This window comes from Phascolarctos cinereus, unplaced genomic scaffold (genome assembly GCF_003287225.1).
Source record: "Phascolarctos cinereus isolate Bilbo 61053 unplaced genomic scaffold, phaCin_HiC Scaffold_5;HRSCAF=322, whole genome shotgun sequence".
Classification (NCBI taxonomy): Eukaryota; Metazoa; Chordata; class Mammalia; order Diprotodontia; family Phascolarctidae; genus Phascolarctos; species Phascolarctos cinereus.
Genome location: NW_027555958.1, coordinates 338,475,512 through 338,496,180, shown reverse-complemented (window position 1 = coordinate 338,496,180; position 20,669 = coordinate 338,475,512). Strand labels below are relative to the sequence as shown.

The 20,669-nt window shown below is 35.6% G+C and overlaps 1 protein-coding gene across 1 annotated transcript in view; it reads left to right on the top strand.

Moving 5' to 3' along the window:
- Positions 1-20,669, top strand: part of LYST (lysosomal trafficking regulator) — a 161,971-nt gene that overhangs the window by 111,860 nt on the left and 29,442 nt on the right. Inside the window, 5 exon segments of the mRNA XM_021000474.2 lie at positions 847-999; positions 3,114-3,358; positions 6,022-6,088; positions 7,833-7,989; positions 20,068-20,208. Coding sequence (XP_020856133.1) covers positions 847-999; positions 3,114-3,358; positions 6,022-6,088; positions 7,833-7,989; positions 20,068-20,208 — 763 coding nt within the window.

Below are 20,669 nucleotides of genomic sequence, written 5' to 3'. Positions count from 1 at the left end.
CTTTGAAATATCTCTTGCATCTGGCATTTCCTTTCCATTCCTTTTGACACACTATCAGTTCAGGCCCTTATCACATTATGCCTAGGCTGTTACTATAACCTAACATACTCTACAGAGTAATATTCAAAGCTTTACACAATCTAGTCCCAACACTCCCATTCCAGACATCCTCTGATTATAGTTTTAGAGCCAGAAGAGAATTCTAGAGACACTATCAAGTCTATCCCCTTCGTTTTGCAGATGAGGAAACTGAGGCCCAGAGAAGGTTAGCTAATTTGCCCAGTATAACACAACTAGTAAGCTTCTGAGGTGGGCTTTGTACCTAGTTTTCCAGTCTCTTAAGCACCTTATCCACTGTAGCCTCAACCTCCCTGGGCTTTTGTGAAGATAAAATGAGTTAACATATGTAAAGTGCATTGTCAACCTTAAAGCACTATATTAACAGTAACAGTTAATTATCATCCCATGCTGCCTCTGAATACACCTTGCTTACCATTGGCCCAATAAATATTGTGCTTTCCCACCCTCATGATTTTGTTTATGCCATGTTCTCTTCCTAATGATTCAAGTTAGGAAACTGGGTTATAGGAAGATAATGCATTATCAACAGAAATAGGGAAGTTTGAAGATGGTATGTTGGGGGGAAGGGAACTTCAAAAGTTTTATATGCCTTTTGTGCCAAAGATGATTTTTTTAAAAATTTTAACTTATTTCCTTCTATTAAGCATATACACTAAGTAACATGTCTAATGCCTAGTATAGGAAAAAAAACAATTAAAATAATTTCTGCATGTTATCTTAATATATTTCATAAAGAAAACTGTCTTTTTCTGCTTACTTTCTTAGAGTCTTCAGGGAGAAACAGAACCAGCTTCATTTTCTTGGACATATGAAGAAATAAAAGAAGTTCATAAGCGTTGGTGGCAATTGAGAGACAATGCTGTCGAAATATTTTTAACAAATGGCAGAACTCTGCTGTTAGCTTTTGATAATACCAAGGTAGATTTAGTACTGTGTGTGTGTGTCCCTAGGATACCAAGGTCTTAGACAAAATAACAAATACTAATTATGTAAAGTTTCTATTTAAACATTTTAATGTTGTTTTTAAGAATTACATTTAATGGGACAGCTAGGTGACGTAGTAGATAGAGCACCAGCCCTGGAGTCAGGAGGACCTGAGTTCAAATCCGGTCTCAGACACTTGATACTTACTAGCTATGTGACCCTGGGCAAGTCACTTAACCCCATTGCCTAGCCTCCCCCCAAAAAAGAATTACATTTAAAGTAATGAATTTGCAATGTATTTTAACCCTAATAAGAGTTTAAATACTTGGTTAGATAAAGAATCTAGTATTTTTCATTCCAGAAGTGTTGTGAGCTTTCCCAAAGACATTTGGAAGCTTTACAAATAATTGTTGTGTAGTTGTTCAGTCATGTCCAACTCTTAGTGACCCCTGTGGACTATAGCATTCCAGTACTGCCCATGGGTTTTCTAGGCAAGGATGCTGAGGTAGTTTGCCATTTCCTTCTCCAGAGGCAAACAGAGGTTAAGTGACTTGCCCAGGGTCATTCAGCTAATAAGTAGTAAGTTGAGTTTGAACTCAAGTCTTCCTGACTCCAGGCCCAGTGCTCTATCCATTGAGCCATCTAGCTGCAAAGAACAGAAAAAGCAAAAAGAAATTCTCTTACTTCCTAGTCTCCCTAAATTTGGGACATAAACTTGTCCAAATTTCTTTGCAACCAACCTTGAGCTCAGTAGCTAAAACCCTCTAAATTCAAGAGTGTCAATCAGCACTTGTAAAAGGTTGGTGCAAATTTTGTGATCTTGCTCATTTCTTATTCTAAAGCCATGTTTTCTTGGTCTTTTAAAGCCTGCTGTTTTACCATATTTTCCTAAGTACATCCCTGATTATCCAAATGGCTATGGAGCTTTTCTCCTCTTCCTGCTATTAAAACTTCTACATTCTTAAGTATCTGTGTTGGATACTTAACATTTATTCTTTGTAAAGACCTGGTTATTGAATTGCTTAATTATGTCAGATTCATTATCAGCTGCTTAGAGAAGTAAAAACTGAATAGTATCACTTCTAAAAGCACCTTTTCTATATTAAAAATCATTTTCAGCATATCAAAATTCTTAGTAGTGAAAACATCTGTTTTAAAGTCCTTTGGCTTTTATATTTTTCAAAACAGTGTTAATTGTGACTTTTGTTCGTAAAAAACAAATTGTTTCTTCAAGTTTGACAGATAATATTTTCAGATCCCCAATTCCTCTAGATTATTTCTTAGCCTCAAGGGAATACCATTGCTACTAATTGCTGCTAATACTAACTAATATTGCTTTGTATTTGTAAAAACTACTATTGAGGTATGGATTTAGATATTAAGCTATGTGAGGGTTTCTTTTGTTTGTGTATGTCATGGGCGGAGGGTGCTATAAAGTAGTTCCAATGAATGTGAAAGTAGTAAGCTATTTCTTTGGGAGAATCTATTTAATGTTTGGAAACAGCTAATTGGCCCAAGTGGATAGAGATGAAATGAGGAAACTGAGTAAGTTATCTGGTCTTCTCCGTTATTATTTAATTTATGCTAAAAAATATAAATTTATAAACTCATTCATCTTGTAATCTCAAAATTCATTTTAAGTAAAAATAATCATATCCTTTCAGTCTTAACACTATAACATGACAATTGAGGGCTTTGCCACTGTTACTCAAAAACATTTAAAAACTGAATGCATGATATAGGAAGATGGCAAGATGAAATTGTCATTGATATTAAAAATAATAATTCACATTTATATCATGATTTACACTTTTCTGAAAACGCTTTCCTTAACTCCTTACTAAGTCCCCATCTAATAGATGAAGAAACCTAAGCATAGAAAGGTTAAGTGATGTGCCCCAAATTTTTTTAAAAGCTAACTTGAATTCATCTTCTGAGCACAATCTGGTCAGTGATGTTTTCACCAATTCTCTCATAACTTTAGAACTTATAATAATTAAAACCATTTTTCATTGAAAATGTGTAAAATTTTTAACCTAGACACACACACTGCCTAACCAAGCCAGGCTAAAAACTAAAATTTCTCCCCACCTTTTTGTTTGTTATAGGTTCGTGATGATGTGTACCACAATATACTTACAAACAACCTCCCTAACCTTTTGGAATATGGGAACATCTCGGCTTTGACAAACCTGTGGTACACAGGACAAATTACTAACTTTGAATATTTGACCCACCTAAACAAACATGCTGGCCGATCTTTCAATGACCTTATGCAGTATCCAGTTTTTCCATTCATACTTTCTGACTATATTAGTGAAACACTTGACCTAAATGAACCTTCTGTATACAGGTAAGTAGCTATATTTAGGTGAGAGGGAGTAGAGAGAGTTTTAGTACCATTTTTTAAAAAATTGACTACAGGTATTTTACCTTCTACAATAGAGGTTATTTTATCACTTCCTGTACAAAACCTTTACAGATCCTCCCTGCCCCATCCATGCTGCCATCATTCTGTTATTGGCACACTTTCTATTGAAATTACTCTTTGTATATATATTTTTATATACAAGTGTATATAAATATATATATACACATATAAAAGTGTATATATTATATTTTGTATGTACTTTATGCTTATGTAAAAATGAAGTATTTTATTTATACCCTACTTTTACTTCATATGTGTTTTATAAATATAAAATAAATTTTATATTTACTTGCATAAGAGTTTTATCTCCTCAGTAGAGTGCCTTGTTCTTCTGTCCCTTACTTGACAAGTGTCTGCTAGTCTAACTCAGATAACTAATAGTCATTCCTCAGAATATATCCATAGCTGCCCTTTGGGTAGCCAAGAGAATGGAAGAGTAGTCATCACAGTTTTCTTTAAGCCTTCAAGCACACTTAGACTTTTATCTTTGGCCCTGTCCCTGTTCACTCCATCCGCTCAGCTGTAACAGAGAGAGAACACTGAATTTGAAATCAAAGGACCTAAGGTGGAACCCCAGCCCCACATCTTGCTGCCTGTGTGACATTGTCTCCTAGGTCCTAGAAGCCAGACCCTTCATTGCATAAGTGAGGCTTAAGTGAAGCAACTTGCACAGGGTTACACAACTGCTGAGCATCAGAAGTAGAACTGGATTACCAAGTCCAGCACTGTCCACTCCCCTGAACTGCCTCTGGGTCACTTAAAAAAGCCACATAAAATCTTTGTGCCGCAATGTCCTCATCTCTGACAGTGTTCTCTGAGGTCCCTTTTAGCTCTAAATATGTGATAATTTTAATTTTTTATAGTTTTAATTATATAGATTTGAACCACATATGTATTTTGCCCAGGTATTTAAACTATTTGTAAAAGTGAAAGGAGTTTATGTTCTTTGAAGAGGTAAAGTACTCTGTTAGAATACTCTATTAAAGTAGATTATTGAGAAAGAAATAGGTTTATGGTAAAAATTTTTAAAAGCATTCCCTTCATTCGTTTTCTTCTATTCTACTTCTTCCTCCCAAGTAATACACACATTTCTCAATCATAGACTTTAGTTTCATTCCCTTCTTCATACAAATATTAAAATGTTATAGAAGCATTATCACAATATAGATACAATTATTTACTAGAATATCTACCTAGTATCTAGATGTGTATCTAGAATACAAAACAGGTCAAGACACAGCCCCAAACTCCAAGGAACTGATAATCAGTCTAGTTAGGCTGCTGCTGTTGTTGTTTGTCCTTTGTCCTCAGAGAGGACCATGACATCAGGAAGGTGATGGATGCCCTGACTTTCAAGTGAATTGAATTGAAGTGAGGGAGGGCTGTATAAAGTCACCAGCTTCACTTTCTTCTCCGGAGCCAGCTGGGCCCAGTGGCAAGATATAGATCAGGACAACTGGAGATGGCCCTGGATGCAGTGGGAGATCTTGGCCTTTTTAAGCTAAGGTCCTTCAGTTTGACTGAGGCAAAGAATGGCTTCTTTTACCTAGTCAAAAAAAACCCAACAGTCTGAGAGGGAAAGACCCTCAAGGTTTCTGACCAAAAAAGAAGCAGTTGCTGTTTACATTTACTCTGAACCTTCAGGGCCCAAACAATGACCAGGTGGGGCTGGGACTGGGACTGGGACTTGTTGGCCAGTCAATGAGAGCCAGAGTGATTTGGGTTTAAGGCATGGTTCTTATGAAAGAAATCTAGCTCATAAACCCCAAGATACCATGCAAGGTTTCAGAGATAAAATTTACATTCTTTTGGACAGAGTACCATCCAGTAAGGGTATTACACCCTATGTGGACAGAGGGAAAGAAGGGAGAAAAGGAGAGGGAGAAAGAAGGAGCTGTGTTGCCCAACTGGAAGTGGCCAGTTGGGTCCCCAGTGGGGCAGCTTGTCCTCCTCGTAGGTTTGTCCTTTGTTCTTGAGGATAATGACATCAGAAAGGGGATGCCATGACTTGCAAGTGAAATGGATTTAAGTGAGGAAGGGCCGTGCAGAGTTACCAGCTTCACTTTCTCCTCCAGAGCCATCTGGGCCCAGTGGCAAGATACAGATCAGGACAACTAGAGATGGCCCCTGTATACTGATTTTTTTAAAAGTACTAAATTATACTGAATACAACTAGAAAATAAATCCACATATAATCAGGTGCTAATTGTATAGATTAAACAGTAGAAGCTAAGTAAATTTGAATGTGTAGACTGAAGTAATCATGGAAGTCTTCACTGCCAAGGGGAATTCTGCAAAAGTCAGAAGGCAGCTTTATCAAAAGAAAGCATTAGGGATTACTGACAAGAGTTGTCAGTGCTTCATATTTTCTAAAATAATTTTATATGGAGAAAATAAGTTGAGATATTGCATAAATTAGTTCTACCTCTAAGAGCCTTTGATACTATGTCTAAATAATAGACAAGACAAACTTTTCTTTCTTCCACAGTATTTTTTGAGAATTAGCTATGGCCAGGGTACTGTGGGAAGTAAATGGATAATTTAAAAGTTTCAAATTATTTTCTCCATTATTCTTTTCATTGTAGAAATCTGTCCAAACCTATAGCTGTACAGTATAAAGAAAAAGAAGATCGTTATGTGGAAACCTACAAGGTGAGCCTTTGGTGTGAAATTACATTACAATTTATAAATGTCTTCCTTCTCTAATTTGAGAAATATAGTGTTGTGTTATAGACTTAGGCGTTTAAATTAATTTTATGTACAGGTGTTTTTCTTCTAATTTCATCAGGCTTCTGTAAATGTTCTGTGTTGAATGGAAATATTTCACTTATCAAAAAATACACAGTGAAGGAGATATATTTATTGTAACATCAGCTGAATGTTGTTGCATAGTTGGTAGACCTAAGTATGAGTCACTCTAATCTCTGAAATTCACCAAGGAAACTAGGGAGAAACAGATAATGAACTGCCTTGTTGTTTATGGTCCTCAAAATTATTAAATGTAATAATATGTATACACACATGTTGTGTATGTGTACTATATGTGTATTTATATGTATAAATATAGATAGATATTTCTGTCTGATATATGATTTTATTTATGTGTGTGTGTGTGTGTGCGCGTGTGCATGTGTGCGAGTGTGCATGCATTATGGTAACCTGAAACATCATCCTCCATATTTCTGGACACATACTTTCTATGTTTAGTCGTAGCCTATTATGACACATGATATGGAGATTTGCCATTATGAAATTTTAAAATTACCGTGTTATGGTCTCAGAGGAATGATTTTACAAGGAATTCTAAAAATTAGGCCAACTATTGCATCTCATTGTTGCATCTGTATATGAATGGCTAAGGCAGTAATACTTTGTTCTTATGTGGCCACTGTTTGCATCTTCCAGGGTCAAGCAGAGCCATGGGAGAGGCAGCCTCTTTTCAGTTTACAATCAGTCTGCCTGGTTTTATTATTAGAGATAGACTAGAACTATCCATAAGATATGAGAGATAAATACTAAGGAAAATTCCATACCTACAGGAGGAGAAAACAGTAACAACAAATTACTATCCATTCTTCAAATCACAATGTGGCTGTAATATGTTGCAGATATATGAGAAAACTAGGGAAAGTATTTAGGTGTGTATATATTATGTGCATTGACTTATGTGTGTGTGTGTGTGTGTGTGTGTGTGTGTGTGTGTATTTCTGAAAATATCCCTTTAACCACATGATACATTACACTAATGATGTGATGTCCCTGTGAGGGTTAACACATTAATACATTACAAACAATTAGTCCCCTAGAAGGGATAAATTTATTAGATTGCTTTCTAATACTACTTCAATTCAGTAACCATTTATTAAGCACCCACTATGTCCCACGCACTGTGCTAAGCCCTGGGAATACAATTAAGTTTTAAAAGAAAGAAAGAAAAGACAGTTCCTGTTCTCAAAGCACTAATCTAATGGGGAAAGACAACACAAAAGGAAACTGGAAAGTGTAGAGATGGGACACTTGGGGGCCCCATCACAGGGACGTCTTACTCTATGGAGTTAAAATGAGGCAGAGCTACATTTGGAGAGTGGAGTGAGGTGGAAGTTCAGTTTCTTCCCTCTATAAAGGAAAGCAGGGAAGAGCTGAAGGAATGCAGAACAGTTAAGTTTTGACAGAGAAGAGCCAGAGAAAGGCAGAACATGAATGTTACTTGGAAATGGGAACCAAGGACGTCCTAGGGGTAATCAGTGGGCATCTGGGGAGGGTGAGCTGAGAAGAGCTCTGAAGGGTCACAATGCATGTGCATACAAATACACACATACATACACATGCTTCCTAGTTTTTTGCCCAGAGCCAGCACTCATGCCACACCTTCTGACTTCTTTTCTTTCAATCTTAGTATTTGGAAGAGGAATATCGCAAAGGGGCTCGAGAAGATGACCCCATGCCTCCTGTCCAACCTTACCACTATGGGTCACATTATTCAAACAGTGGAACAGTGCTTCACTTCTTGGTTAGAATGCCTCCTTTTACAAAAATGTTTTTAGCCTATCAAGGTAATTTTTTTGGTTACTATTTTTAAAAAGTGTTTAGGTTGTAGCAGTACCATTAACACAAAAGATATTAATATGTTTACTGACCTCCTTCAGCATTATGGTATGCCTCTAGTACTATTAAATATTATTTTTGTGATTTTATGGTATTTGATATCTGTTAGCCTTCATGTTTCTAGAGTGAAGAACTCTAATCTCTTTATTCTTCCAGAAAATCTGTCCTATTACTATAAGTGTTCCCTCCATTTCTACAGATTGTCACATGTAGCCTCTTTCACATGTTGTGTGATTTTTGTCTACATCTTATCATGAATCCAGAGAGGATCACCACAGTGCACTGGGTGCCTTCTCTAGATCTTTTAACATTCCATAAGTCACAGTGTAGAGCTTGAATCGTCCATCTCAAAATCAGAGAATTTCAGCTTTGGAACGTACCTCAGCAGCCATCACCTAGTGATAAATATAGTTATATACTGGTTGTTCAACTTCCAGGTCACTCTCCTTGTTTCCCCAGTAAGGTTAGTGCCTGGCTCATAATCTTTCTTTATTCCCCAACTCCTGCCCTCATACTACGACCTACATATTGATACAGTCAGCATACATATTGATTTCTCCTCAAATAGTTTAACTTCCCAGTTCCTCAATTACTCATTTCTCATGATATACTCCACCACTTTGCCTCAGCCACGGACAAAGATGGTCATACCCTTGATATAGCCATTACTCACAAGTGTTGTACTTCATGTTTATGAACTTTGAAACTCCCATATCTGATCATAATTGGATATTGTCATTCTACCTCTCCCTGTGTTTTGCAACCCCTAAGCTTTTTTTTCTCCTCACTATGTCCTCCAATCCCTCCATCCTTTTCAGACCATCACCCCAATATTGGCTACACTCTCCTCCCATTTCCTTTTTTAACCCGTGGAGAAGCTGTATACTGACTGGCCTCTTCTCTTGGGTCCTTTGCCCTCTTAGACTTTTGTTGATCTTGCCTTGCCAAGTGTCAGACTTGGAGTCCTCCTGCCTTTGTTCCTACTCATTTGCTGCTGAATGAAACTGGAGAAAATCACAAAACTGGGATGACCGACTCCACTACAGATTTATGTTACATCATCTCAATTGGACTCTCACTGCAACAAAGCAATCCTTTGACACTTCCCTAATTTACTTACTATCCACTCAGTACAGTGGGTTTTTCAAACCTTGTCATCCTTCCTTAAACCTCTCCCCCCACTGCTCATCTGAGAACCTTGTCTTATAATTCACTAAAAAAAAATATTATGCTATTTGCTAAGAATTCCCATTTTCTGTCTTCATCTTATATCACTCACATGTTTTCTTCCACTATCCATATGTCACATGAAGAAGTAGCCCTTCTTGCCAAGGCAAACGCCCTCTACATTAATAAGTGATCCCATTCTATCCTGACTTCTCCAACCTATTGCCATATCTGTTGTCCCTACTGTCACTAGTTTTCAGTCTCTCCCTGTCTACTTGTTGCCTCCCTACTGCCGACAAACATGCCCACATCTCCCCCCATCCTTAAAACCTTTCACTTAATCCATTGATCTAGCTCTCATACTAAATCTTTCCTTCATCTTGTGATTAAACTCCTTGAAATGGACATCTTCAATCAGGGCCTATATTTACTTTCCTCTCACTTTCTTCTTCTCTGCAGTCCAGCCTCCTTCTCACCATTCAACTGAAATTGCTCTCTCCAAAGTTACCAGTGATCTCTTAACCCCCAAATCTAATGACCTTTTTGTAATCGTCATCCTTCTTGACCTCTCTGCATCCATAAACACTGTCAATCTCCCTCTTTCTCCTTGATAAGCTCTTTTCTGTAGTTTTCATGATACTGTTCTCTCCTGGTTTTTATCTTACCTGTCTGACTACTTATGAGCTTCCCTTGATACCTCTTTATCCAGGTCACACTTACTAACTGTGATTAACTCCAAAGCTCTCTCTTAGCTCCTTTTCTCCTCTTCCTCTCTACTGGTTTACTTAGTAATTTCATCAGTTCCCATGGATTCAGTTATCACCTCTACGCTAATAATTCTCAGATCTATTTTTCAAGTGCCAAATTCTCCACTGATCTACCCTTACATCTCCAGCTATGTCTTGGGCATCTCAGACTGGTTGTGCTGTAGGCATCTTAAACTCAGCATATCAAAACCAACTCATTTTGTTTGCCCCTAAGATTCCTATTAACTGCTGAGAGTACCACATCCTTCCAGTTATACAGGTTTCTAACCTAAGTGTCGTCTTCCATTCTTTACACATTACTCATATCCAATTAGTTGCCAAGTCCTGACAATTCTACCTTTGTGGCATCTCTCATATATGCCTACTTCTCCCTTCTGACACTGCCACCATCCTGTTATGTACCCTCATTGCCTCATACCTTAACTGTTCCACTGGTTAGTTTCCATGCCTCAAGTCTCTCCTCGATTCAGTCCAACCACCACTCATTGGTCAAATTGCAGGTAAAATGCGGGTCTTACCGTGTCATCCCCATTGAATAAATTCCACTGGCTCCCTGTTACCTCCAGGATCAAATATAAAAATCCTGTTTGACTTGACATAACCTGGCCCCTTCCTAACTTTCCAGTCTTCCTGTAGCTCACTCCATGCCATGTACTCTGCAGTCCAATGACATTGATCTCCTTGCTATTGCTTATACGCAACACTCCCATCTCATGACTCCTTCCACTTTTGCTGGATGTCTCCCAAGTCTGAAATTCCCTCCCACCTCATATTCATCTCTTACCTTACCTAGTTTTCCTCAAGACATAGCTAAAATATTTCCTTCTAGTAGAAACCTTTCTGGATCCATCTTAAATTAGAGTTTTCCCTCTATTGATTATCTCCAGTTTACTCTGTATATAAATTGTTTGTAGATAGTTGTGTACATGTTGTCTCCCCCATTAGACTAAGTTTCTTGAGAAAAGAAATTCTTTGTTTCTTTTTGGTTTGGGGTATTTTTTTTGTTTGTTTTGTTTTGTCTTATTTTACCTTTCTTTGTATCCCCAGTGCTTAGCACTTTTTTTGTGTTAACTTAAGTTTACTGATTTGCTTCCTTGTTGACTTATCTAGTTTAGGAATTCTAAACCTGGGATCTAGAAATTTGTTGGGTTTTTAAAAATATTTTGATAATTGTACTTCAATATAATTAGTTTTCTTCTTAATTCTTCATGTATTTCATTTTATATTTAAAAACATTATTCTGCAAAAGAATCTGTAGTGGCAAAGGGGGGTCCATGACACAAAAAAAAGGTTAAAAACTCTTAGTTTAGCCCTCCCTATTTCTTTTTTTCTTTTTTTTTTATTGTGCAGTTGGGGTTAAGTGACTCGCCCAGGGTCCACAGCTAGTAGAGTCCTCCCTATTTCTAAGAATCATTTCTATAACATACCCAGATCACCCAATTTAAATTTGGAAGGGACCTCAGCTAATCATCTATTTGAACCCATACCCAGGAACTGTTTACAATGTAATGTGCTTAACAAGTGGTCATTCTGCCTTTCTTTGAAGATCTCAAGTGAAGAGGAATCCACCAGGGTAGCCCTTATACTTTTGGACAGATTTAATGATTAGGCTTTTTCCTGACATGAAGTCTAAATTTATCTTTTTGTATTTTCAGCCCATTGCTCCTGCTTCTGCCCTCCAGTGGCATATAGAACAAATCCAATCACTGTTCTACATGATAGCCCTTCATCTACTTAAGACACTTCTCAAGACAACCCATTGCTCTTTTATATAGGTCTAATTATCTTACTAGATTTTCTCCAGTATTATAGCTTGTCAAAAATATTTTTTAATCCTGACTGTCATCTAGGATACTAGCTATCCCATCCAATTTTATGTCATCTGCAAATTTGAAAAGCAAATATCTATACATTTAACAAAGCCATTGATAAAAATGTCATACAGCACAAGACCAACCCCAGAGCCCAAGAGCACTGTACCAAAGACGTGCCAATATGACACCATCAAGGAATGACCATTCTTTGGGCCTGATCATTTACTCAGTTTAAAATCCATCTAACTACTATTTTATCCACATCTCTTCATATTTTCCATAAGACTAGCATGAGCACCATTATCAGGTGCTTGCTAAAATAAGGTAAACCACACCTGTAGCATTCCCCTGATCTACCAATTTAGTATCTTTGTGAAAAAAAGAAAATAAGGTTAGTCTGACATGACCTGTTATTGGTGATGTAGCCTATGTAGTGTCTTTCTGATCACAGCTAACTTTTCTAGGTGATCACTCATTATCCCTTGAATAACCATTTCAAATTTCATCGTAGTTTTCAGATTCTGTTCTTAACTGTTTTGAACATTGGGATATTTGTCTCTCTTCAGTCCTGTGGTACCTTTCCCATTCTTCACAGTCTTTCGGGTGTTACTGACAATATCAGCAGTCACATCTGCCAGATTACAGCATGCATGGATGTATGTAGTTCATCTGGACATTACAACCTTATTGAGGGCAGCAACTTGATATCTTACTCTCTCCCTGTCTCAGTTATGAACTGCTTGTTAGTCTTTTTGTTGTGCTATTTCCAGTGGAAAGTTTATTCTGTGTGCTAGAGAAAACAGAAGAAAATTCAAAATTGAGCAACTCTGCCTGCTCTCTGTCATCCATTGCCATCATTGCCTTTGTTCCAATTAGTGGTCTATAACTTTTTTGAACCTCTTCTTCCAAATAACAAAAAGAAGAAGGAAGGACAAAAAATAAGACTTTTTGTTATCCTTAGCTGTCCTCACTTACCTTCAATTCATTCTGAACTTGAATATTCCTAACACTCTTCTTAAAATTATTACTATGGTTCTCTTTTGTTTCCTTTATTCCCTCATGCAAGTGTACCTTTTAAAAATACAATGGTGCCTACCACCTTTTACCTATCTTGTCTCTTTTTGAGTAAGCTAAACTCATGATTAACAGATGATAGCTACACCTTATTCAAAAGCTCTTACTGTGCCATCCCATTTCCTTTTCTGATTTTATAATTTCCTGGACAGTATAATCAGTGGTGTAAGATGTTGATATATGTCTAGTTTTGGCCAGTTTCCCCCACTGATTTTGTTAAATAGTGAATCTTTGCCCCAGTAGCTGGGATCTTTATCAGACACTAGGCTATTGTTCTCATTTGTTTTTGTATATTGTGTACCTAATCTATTCCTCTGATTAATCTATTTCTTACCCAAGCTTTTTTGATGATTATAGCTTTTTAGTACAGTTTGAGATCTAGTACTACTAGGTTCCCTTCCTTCCGACTTTTTTTTTTCCATTATTTCTCTTGATATTCTTGACCTGTTATTCCTCCAGATAAATTTTGGTATTTTTTTTCTAGCTCTATAAAATAATCCTTTGATAGTTTGATTGATATGGCACTGAGTAAGTAAATTAGTATAGATAGGACTATAATTTTTATTATGTTGGCTCAGTCCTAACCGTAAACAATTAATATTTCTCTAGCTATTTAGAACTGTCTCTATTATGTAAAGAGCATTTTGTAGTTGTGTTCATATAATTCTTGTGTATGTCTTCACAGGTAGACTCTTAAGTATTTTACATTTTCTGTAAGTTTTGTTGGTAATATACCAAAATATTGAAAATTAATGTCATTTTATTTTATAGCCTGCAAGTTTGCTGATGTTTTTTATTGTTTTGATTAGTTGTTTAGTTAACTTTCTAGAGATTTCTTATCTAAACAATCACATCATATGCAAAAAAAATGATAATTTTGTTCCTCTTCGCTTATGATTATTCCCTCAATTTCTTATTCTTGTCTTATTACTATAGCTAGCATTTCCAACACTATATTGAATAGTAATGGTGATAATGGACACCCTTACTTTACCCTTGATATTAACGGAAAGACATCTAGTTTATCCCCATTACAGGTAATGCTAGCTCTTGGTTTTAAATAAATACTATTTATCACATTAAGGAAAGCTCTATTGATTCCTATATTAACAGGAATTGGTATTGTATGTTGTCAAAAGTTTTTTCCATATCTATTAATATAATAATATAATTTTGTTGTTGTAGCTATTAATATGGCTAATTATGTTTATGATTTCACTAATGCTGAACTAGCCCAGTATTCCAAGTGCAAATAAAGGTTGGTCATAGTATATATCTTTGTAATATGTAATAGTCTCATTGGTAATTATTTTACATCAACATTAATTAGGAATTTTGGTCTTTAATCTTCTACTTCTGATTCTTTTAATCTGGGCATTTTATATTTGTGTAAATATTAATCAATTTCATTTAGTTTGTCAGTTTTGTTGGCATATAATTGGACAAAATAGCTTCTCATCATTTCTCTTATTTCTTCATTGCTTATGCATTCACCTTGTTCATTTTTGGTATTGGTAATTTGGCACTGGTAATTCCAAGTCAAAGAAAAAACATAAGCAGCAAGAAAGAAAGATTTTTTTAAAAAAATCAAATTAGCTAATGGTTGATTTCCCCCCCCCAAAAAGAAACCTTCTAGTTTTATTTATTAATTCAATGGGGGGTTTTTCCTTGCTTTCAATTTTGTTAATATCTTCTTTGATTTTCAGGATTGCAATGTTGTTGTTGACCAACGGACATATGATTATAGATTGAGAGCTAGAGGGAACCTTAGAGGTTATTTAATCCAATTCTCTCATTTTATAGAGAAGAAAACTCATGCCCATAGAATTTGAATGAGTTTCCCAGTATCAAACAGGTGTGAGTGACCCCCTGGGATTCAAGCCCAGGTCATCAGCCTCCAAATCTACTGTTCCTCAGGCAGCAGTGTATACTTTTAAACATGTCTCCTTATTTTTTATGCCTTGATTGGCATTAAAAATCATTGGAAAAAAGTTATCTGCAGTTTTATTTGTCAAGGAATGATTTTAAAATCTACAAGGTATGATTTCAACTCATGCATGTGAGACATTTTGCTGAAGGAGGAAATGGGCTATAAATTTTGTAGGCTATGAATTAAGTAGGCTATAAACTTATATAAATATAAGGTTATATTTTGCCATCCCTACTCAAATGCTTTCTTATAATTAAGAGGCAATAAGTGGAATTTTGTGTACTCTACAACTTTGAATTAGTTGTATAACAAAGAATATATGGTCTGCTGTGAAAAATCACTTGGGAAAGCTTATTCTTTTTTCATTTTTTCATCAAATACCCTTAATATATATGTAAATCACTTATGTAAAGATTTTATAGAGATGGGAAAAGAAGGTCAGTAGTTACTGTTGTCTTTTAGATCTCTTTGTATTGGTTTTAATACAATGCATGATTGTACTCCCTTTTGGGGAGTATTTTCTCCTCATTAAAATGTCTTGAAAAATGTGCTTTCAAAACTATATCTTCTCAAACATGAGCTTTTTCCATGTATACTTAGTCTGTAGCTGCTCTCCTAGCTTCATTTTTTAAAATGGCATTTCTGCTGCCTCAGATTTTACATTGGATATGGAGTTGTTTAACTTCAAATGTAGATTGCCCATTGTCATTGATAACAGATTACTACTGAAACACTGGCATAAATTTTTCATCCTTTTTTTCTACCAATTTCTATAAATGTACTTGGCATGACCGGAAAGCTTTCGGGGAACTTTTACCTTTGTGTGTGTGTGAGGCATTTGGGGTTAAGTGACTTGCCTAGAGTCACACAGCTAATAAGTGTCAAGTGTCTGAGGGCAAGATTTGAACTCAGGTCCTCCTGAACCCAAGGCTCTAGGAGCTCTATCCACTGGGCTACCTACCTGCCCCAGCCCAGTGTTTTATAAGACAATGATATTCATAATCTTCCTACCCTCTTTATTCATAATGTTTGGCAAATTGGTTTATCTTCTAAACTGATGCTGCTCCAGTGTCTTTCTGCTTGTCAAAGAGAACATGTATTTTTTTTAAATTTTAACTTGACAGTCATCAACAAACAAACATTTCAGTTTATAAAGAAGAAAAGAGAATTGGATGTGAAACAGCGAACTGTTGTGCAGATATTTTTAACATGTATATTTAACAAATATCCTGTTTGTTTCTGTCACTGTCAAATTTCTTTGTTTGTTTTAGGGTGTTTTTTGTTTACATCTTATTTATGATCTTTTTTTTTTTTGCATCTCTGTGACTACTCACTAACTCTTTCTCCTGAATAGAAGTCTCTTGCCTTATAACTAATAATTATTTAAGCAAAATAAATCAACACTTTGGCCGTGTCTGAAAATATATCTCATTCTGAACCTCTGCTGCATCATCGGTCTTCCAAGATGCAATAGGCTTACTTAAGTATCAGTCTTCAAAAGTCATGATTGGTCACTGTATTCTTTAGTTCAGAGTTTTTTTCAGAGTTGTTTTCCGTTATGTTATTATTGTTGCCACGTACATTGTTCTCCTTGTTTTTCTTATTTTACTCTGTATCATTTCATGCAATTCTCAAGTTTCTTGGAATCCTTCATAGTCAGTATTTTTATGGTACAGTAATATATCTCTGCCTCTTGTTTACCCATTCTTCAATTGATGGGCATCCCATTTTGTTTCTACAGTTCTTTCCTAATATTCAAAAGTTCTGCTATAAATACTTTTGTGCTTATGGGTCTTTTTCCTCTGTCTTCAATTTCTTTCAAATTGTAATAGTGAAATCACTGGGTCAGAGAGTATGCACAGCTTAGTAACTTTTTGAATATGATTCCAAATTACAAGAACTTTTTTTTTATTAAGGTTATTTCTTTTTTTACTTTCTATCAGTTAAACTTGTGAAGGAAATGATCATAAAGTCAATGGTTTTTCCTTTATCCATTTTCCTTTTTTTTTTCTTGTTTATTTAATAGCTTGCCTGAATGATTTGGATTGAAGTTATTATGATATTATACAGTGCCATCTTTATCCTTTATCATTTTTATCGTTATATCTCATCTTGTATTGATATTAATGTTTGCTCTAATTAGCTGATCAGCTGAATGCTCTGAAATAACTGGTTCCAAAGTGACTTTTACAATATTGTCATTTCTGCCTATTCAAAGGAAATATAATTTTTGTAATATTGTTCAGGGCTCACCATGTCTCACATTTTTCTTGAAGAAAGTATTCGGGGAACACAGGTATGAATGTTCTTTGAACCAAGCCTTTGGCTTTTTTCATTTCTTAATCAGATTTGCCAACCCATCTTTTGTTATTTTCCCCTTTACCTTACTTCACTTTGAAGTCACAAACTGTCCATGTATATGTTGACTTGGTTGGAAATTTTCAATTCTTTATAGAATTTCTCTACCTCTTCATCCGCTGTAACAAATGCTGGTGCATAAGCAAGTTATCTTCAGACTGGTCTTTTTGCTTATATTTTATCAGGAATGTTGCTGAAGAAATCTAAATGATATTCTTTTTTGAACTTGAACTCTTGGTGAAACCATCTCTTTTATTTCTTTCTCCGAGAAAGATGTAATTATTTCATGTAGCTGAAAATTCCTTATATCATTTTTTAATTTGTAGTGAAAATATCCATATTAATCTGGTTCATTTTCTCCAGTTATATATTAAGTTGTTGGATATTAAATAAAAATCTTAAATTTAGAGTGCAGATAGTTAAATTAATGTTATGCACAGTCTGAAAATGAATTCTGAGTACACTCTGCCCCCTTTTCCACCTCTCTGCTAATACCCCGAGGAAGTGGCATCAATACAGAACAGAAGCCAATCTTAATATTTTCTTTTATTTCATGAGTTGCCATAACTAAAGAATTCATCACTCAGTAGTCAACAAACTAACCTTTATAACATGGTAGAACCTTCCAGAACCTGCCCTCTGGTAACAAATCCTTTGTAAATCTGGGATCACCTTTCAACAGCTCTTCCTTTACCAGAAGAGTGCAAGTTTTGGCAGGTTCTACCATGTTGCAAAAGTTTTTAAAGAGTGCCAGAACTTTCATTCTATTAGCATAGCCTTTGAGAACTCAAGCTCACCTCTACACCATAATGAGGAATTTTGGAGTAGGGCGTTTCTGTTGGCTGTTTAGGCCTGCATCTAGAAGCTGACTTAGAAGTTGTGTAGACTCCGGGGGGGGGGGAGTGAGGGGAAGGGTTGTTCAATAAAATTAAATATACTTTCTTAGAATTATAATTTTGTGACAATTCTTCTGGAACTACATTTATAACACTGCAAGTATAAAGCAGAATTCAGAACATGTGTTCATCTTGAAACCCATCCAAGATGAGTTTGATGGTGAGGAAGGCCAGTATCGTAAAACCAAAAGTGGTTTTGCACATGAACAGCCCCCACAAACAAGGTTAAAATGAAATACAAATTTAAAATAATTTCTAGGGATTCATGTAAACTGATTGGTTTGAGAAAAAATGATATCATTAGTTCTTATCCACCAAAATGACAGAAAAATCATAGAAAGAAACCTCAGAGGTCATGCACACAGGGCAGTAATATAATTCACAACATCCCTGAGAGGTTGTGGTTTTCTGACTTCTCATATGCATATAATATAGTGGAAAGAAGAATAGATATGAAGTCAAAGGACTCATCATTTTGAGGCTGTACTACTTAGTAGTATGGTATAACTTTGAGCAGGTCACTTTAACCCTCCAAGGCTCAGTAACTTTATCTGTAGAAAAAGATATGGTTGGATTAGATGAATTCTGAGGTCCCTTCCAATTTTAAATCACACAGTCCTATAAGATACTTATTACCCACCCTACAGACAGGCAGCCCATTCAGTGTTTAGACAGATCTTATTATTAGAAAATTTGTCCTGGTTTAAAAAAAATCTCCCTTTAACTTCCTGTCACTGATTCAATTTTTATTATTTAGAACTATTTATAAGTTGAATACCTCTTCCATGTAACAAATACCCCTTGCAATATATTATGATAGCTTTTATGTCCCACATCCAAATATATTTGTTTAAAAGGCTTTTGCCTAATAGCTGAGGGAAAAGATGGTAGTATTAAACCTTTTATTCTTATCAGCTTCATCTGAGTTACAGTTCCTTATTAAATAAGTCAGCAAGGGAGATTGTTAAAAGGTAACCAGATTAGATTTTTAGAATTCTGCCAGGTAGTAGAAAATTAAACTCCCTTCTATTTAGTTTATTTCATTTAGTTGTTGTTATTCAGTCATTTTCAGGTGTCTCTGACTCTTCATGACCTCTTTTGGGGTTTTCTTGGCAAGGATACTGCAGTGGTATGCCATTTCCTTCTCCAACTCATACTACGCAAGAGGAAACTAAGGCAAACAGGGTTAAGTGACTTGCCCAGTGTCTCACAGCTAGTAAGTGTCAGAGGCCAGATTTGAACTCAGGAAGATGAGTCTTATCTTGACTTCAGGCCCGGCATTCTATCCACTGGGCCACCAGGCTGCTAGCATTTAATAGAATGCACTTTAAATAAACTGTGCTTAAGAAGTTAGTTTCATTATAGAAAATTTGTAAATTGAACCTTAGCAAGCCAAATTAGTATATTTAGGAATCTAATAGATTATGGAATTTTTTTGTCAGATGGAGCTAACATCATTACTTCTTTGAGATGCTGCCCATGATTATTATAGTAACTAAAATTATGATAGATTTTTTTTCCTGAGTCAGACTTAGAGCAAACTAAAATTCTTGGCCATCATCTACAACCAGGATGAAACAAATATGTGACTATATAGAATTTGGGCTTTTAAATTATGAGCAGTTTTCTTCTCTAAAGCCTAAAAATTTGAATTTTCAAAATGAATACATCCAACAGTGGATAGTGTCCATTGTTTCAAAATGGAAACAAAAGAATCAGTATTTCATTTAATGACAGTTTTTGATTTTCATTTTATTTTTCATTATAAAAGCAACATGATAGAGGTTAAAAACTAATTCATATAGGACTCCCAAAGTACCATTCATCTTAAAACATTTCCAAAGATATGGTATGTTTGATGCTGAGAAATTAATCACCCTTTTTTTAACTGCTGACTGAGCTAGAGGAATATATTTTTCTTTAATCATTTGAAGTAATAAAACCACATTCATTAGAAATGGCCTACCAGTGGAAACAATACTTTGTGATTATAACTAAATTACTTTAATTTCCTTTGTAGACCAGAGTTTTGATATACCAGACAGGACCTTTCATTCTACAAATACAACTTGGCGTCTCTCATCTTTTGAATCCATGACTGATGTAAAAGAACTAATCCCAGAATTTTTCTACCTACCTGAGTTCTTGGTTAACCGAGAAGGTAAGGTATCAAATAATTTTAAATTGATATTTTTATGAGAGTATTCCCAGGTTAGGTGTTGGCAAATTGTGATTGGCTATAGCCAGTTGGCTCTAAGATGGAATTTGTCCTATAGGACAAATGAGAAAAGGATGTAAAAGTAGAGGATAATACAGAGTTACACTGGTTCACCAAGGGGTTCAGATAGAGAGGAGAATAGAGTGTAACCAATATAGAGTTGTTGGCCTGCAAAAGACCTAAGGAATGGACGGGATGGGAGTCATAACAAAGATAAATAATAGATTTAGAGGTTGTATGTAGAAAGATGGAATGATAAAATTTTATAGCAGATAAAGGAGTTTTAAATTCATAAACGTGTCAGTGGAGCACTTACGGGTAATGACAAGATCAAGGGTATAACCATCTCCATGGATAGTGGAGGTGGAGTGGAAGAATGCATCCTTTACATTGAAGAACTGAGA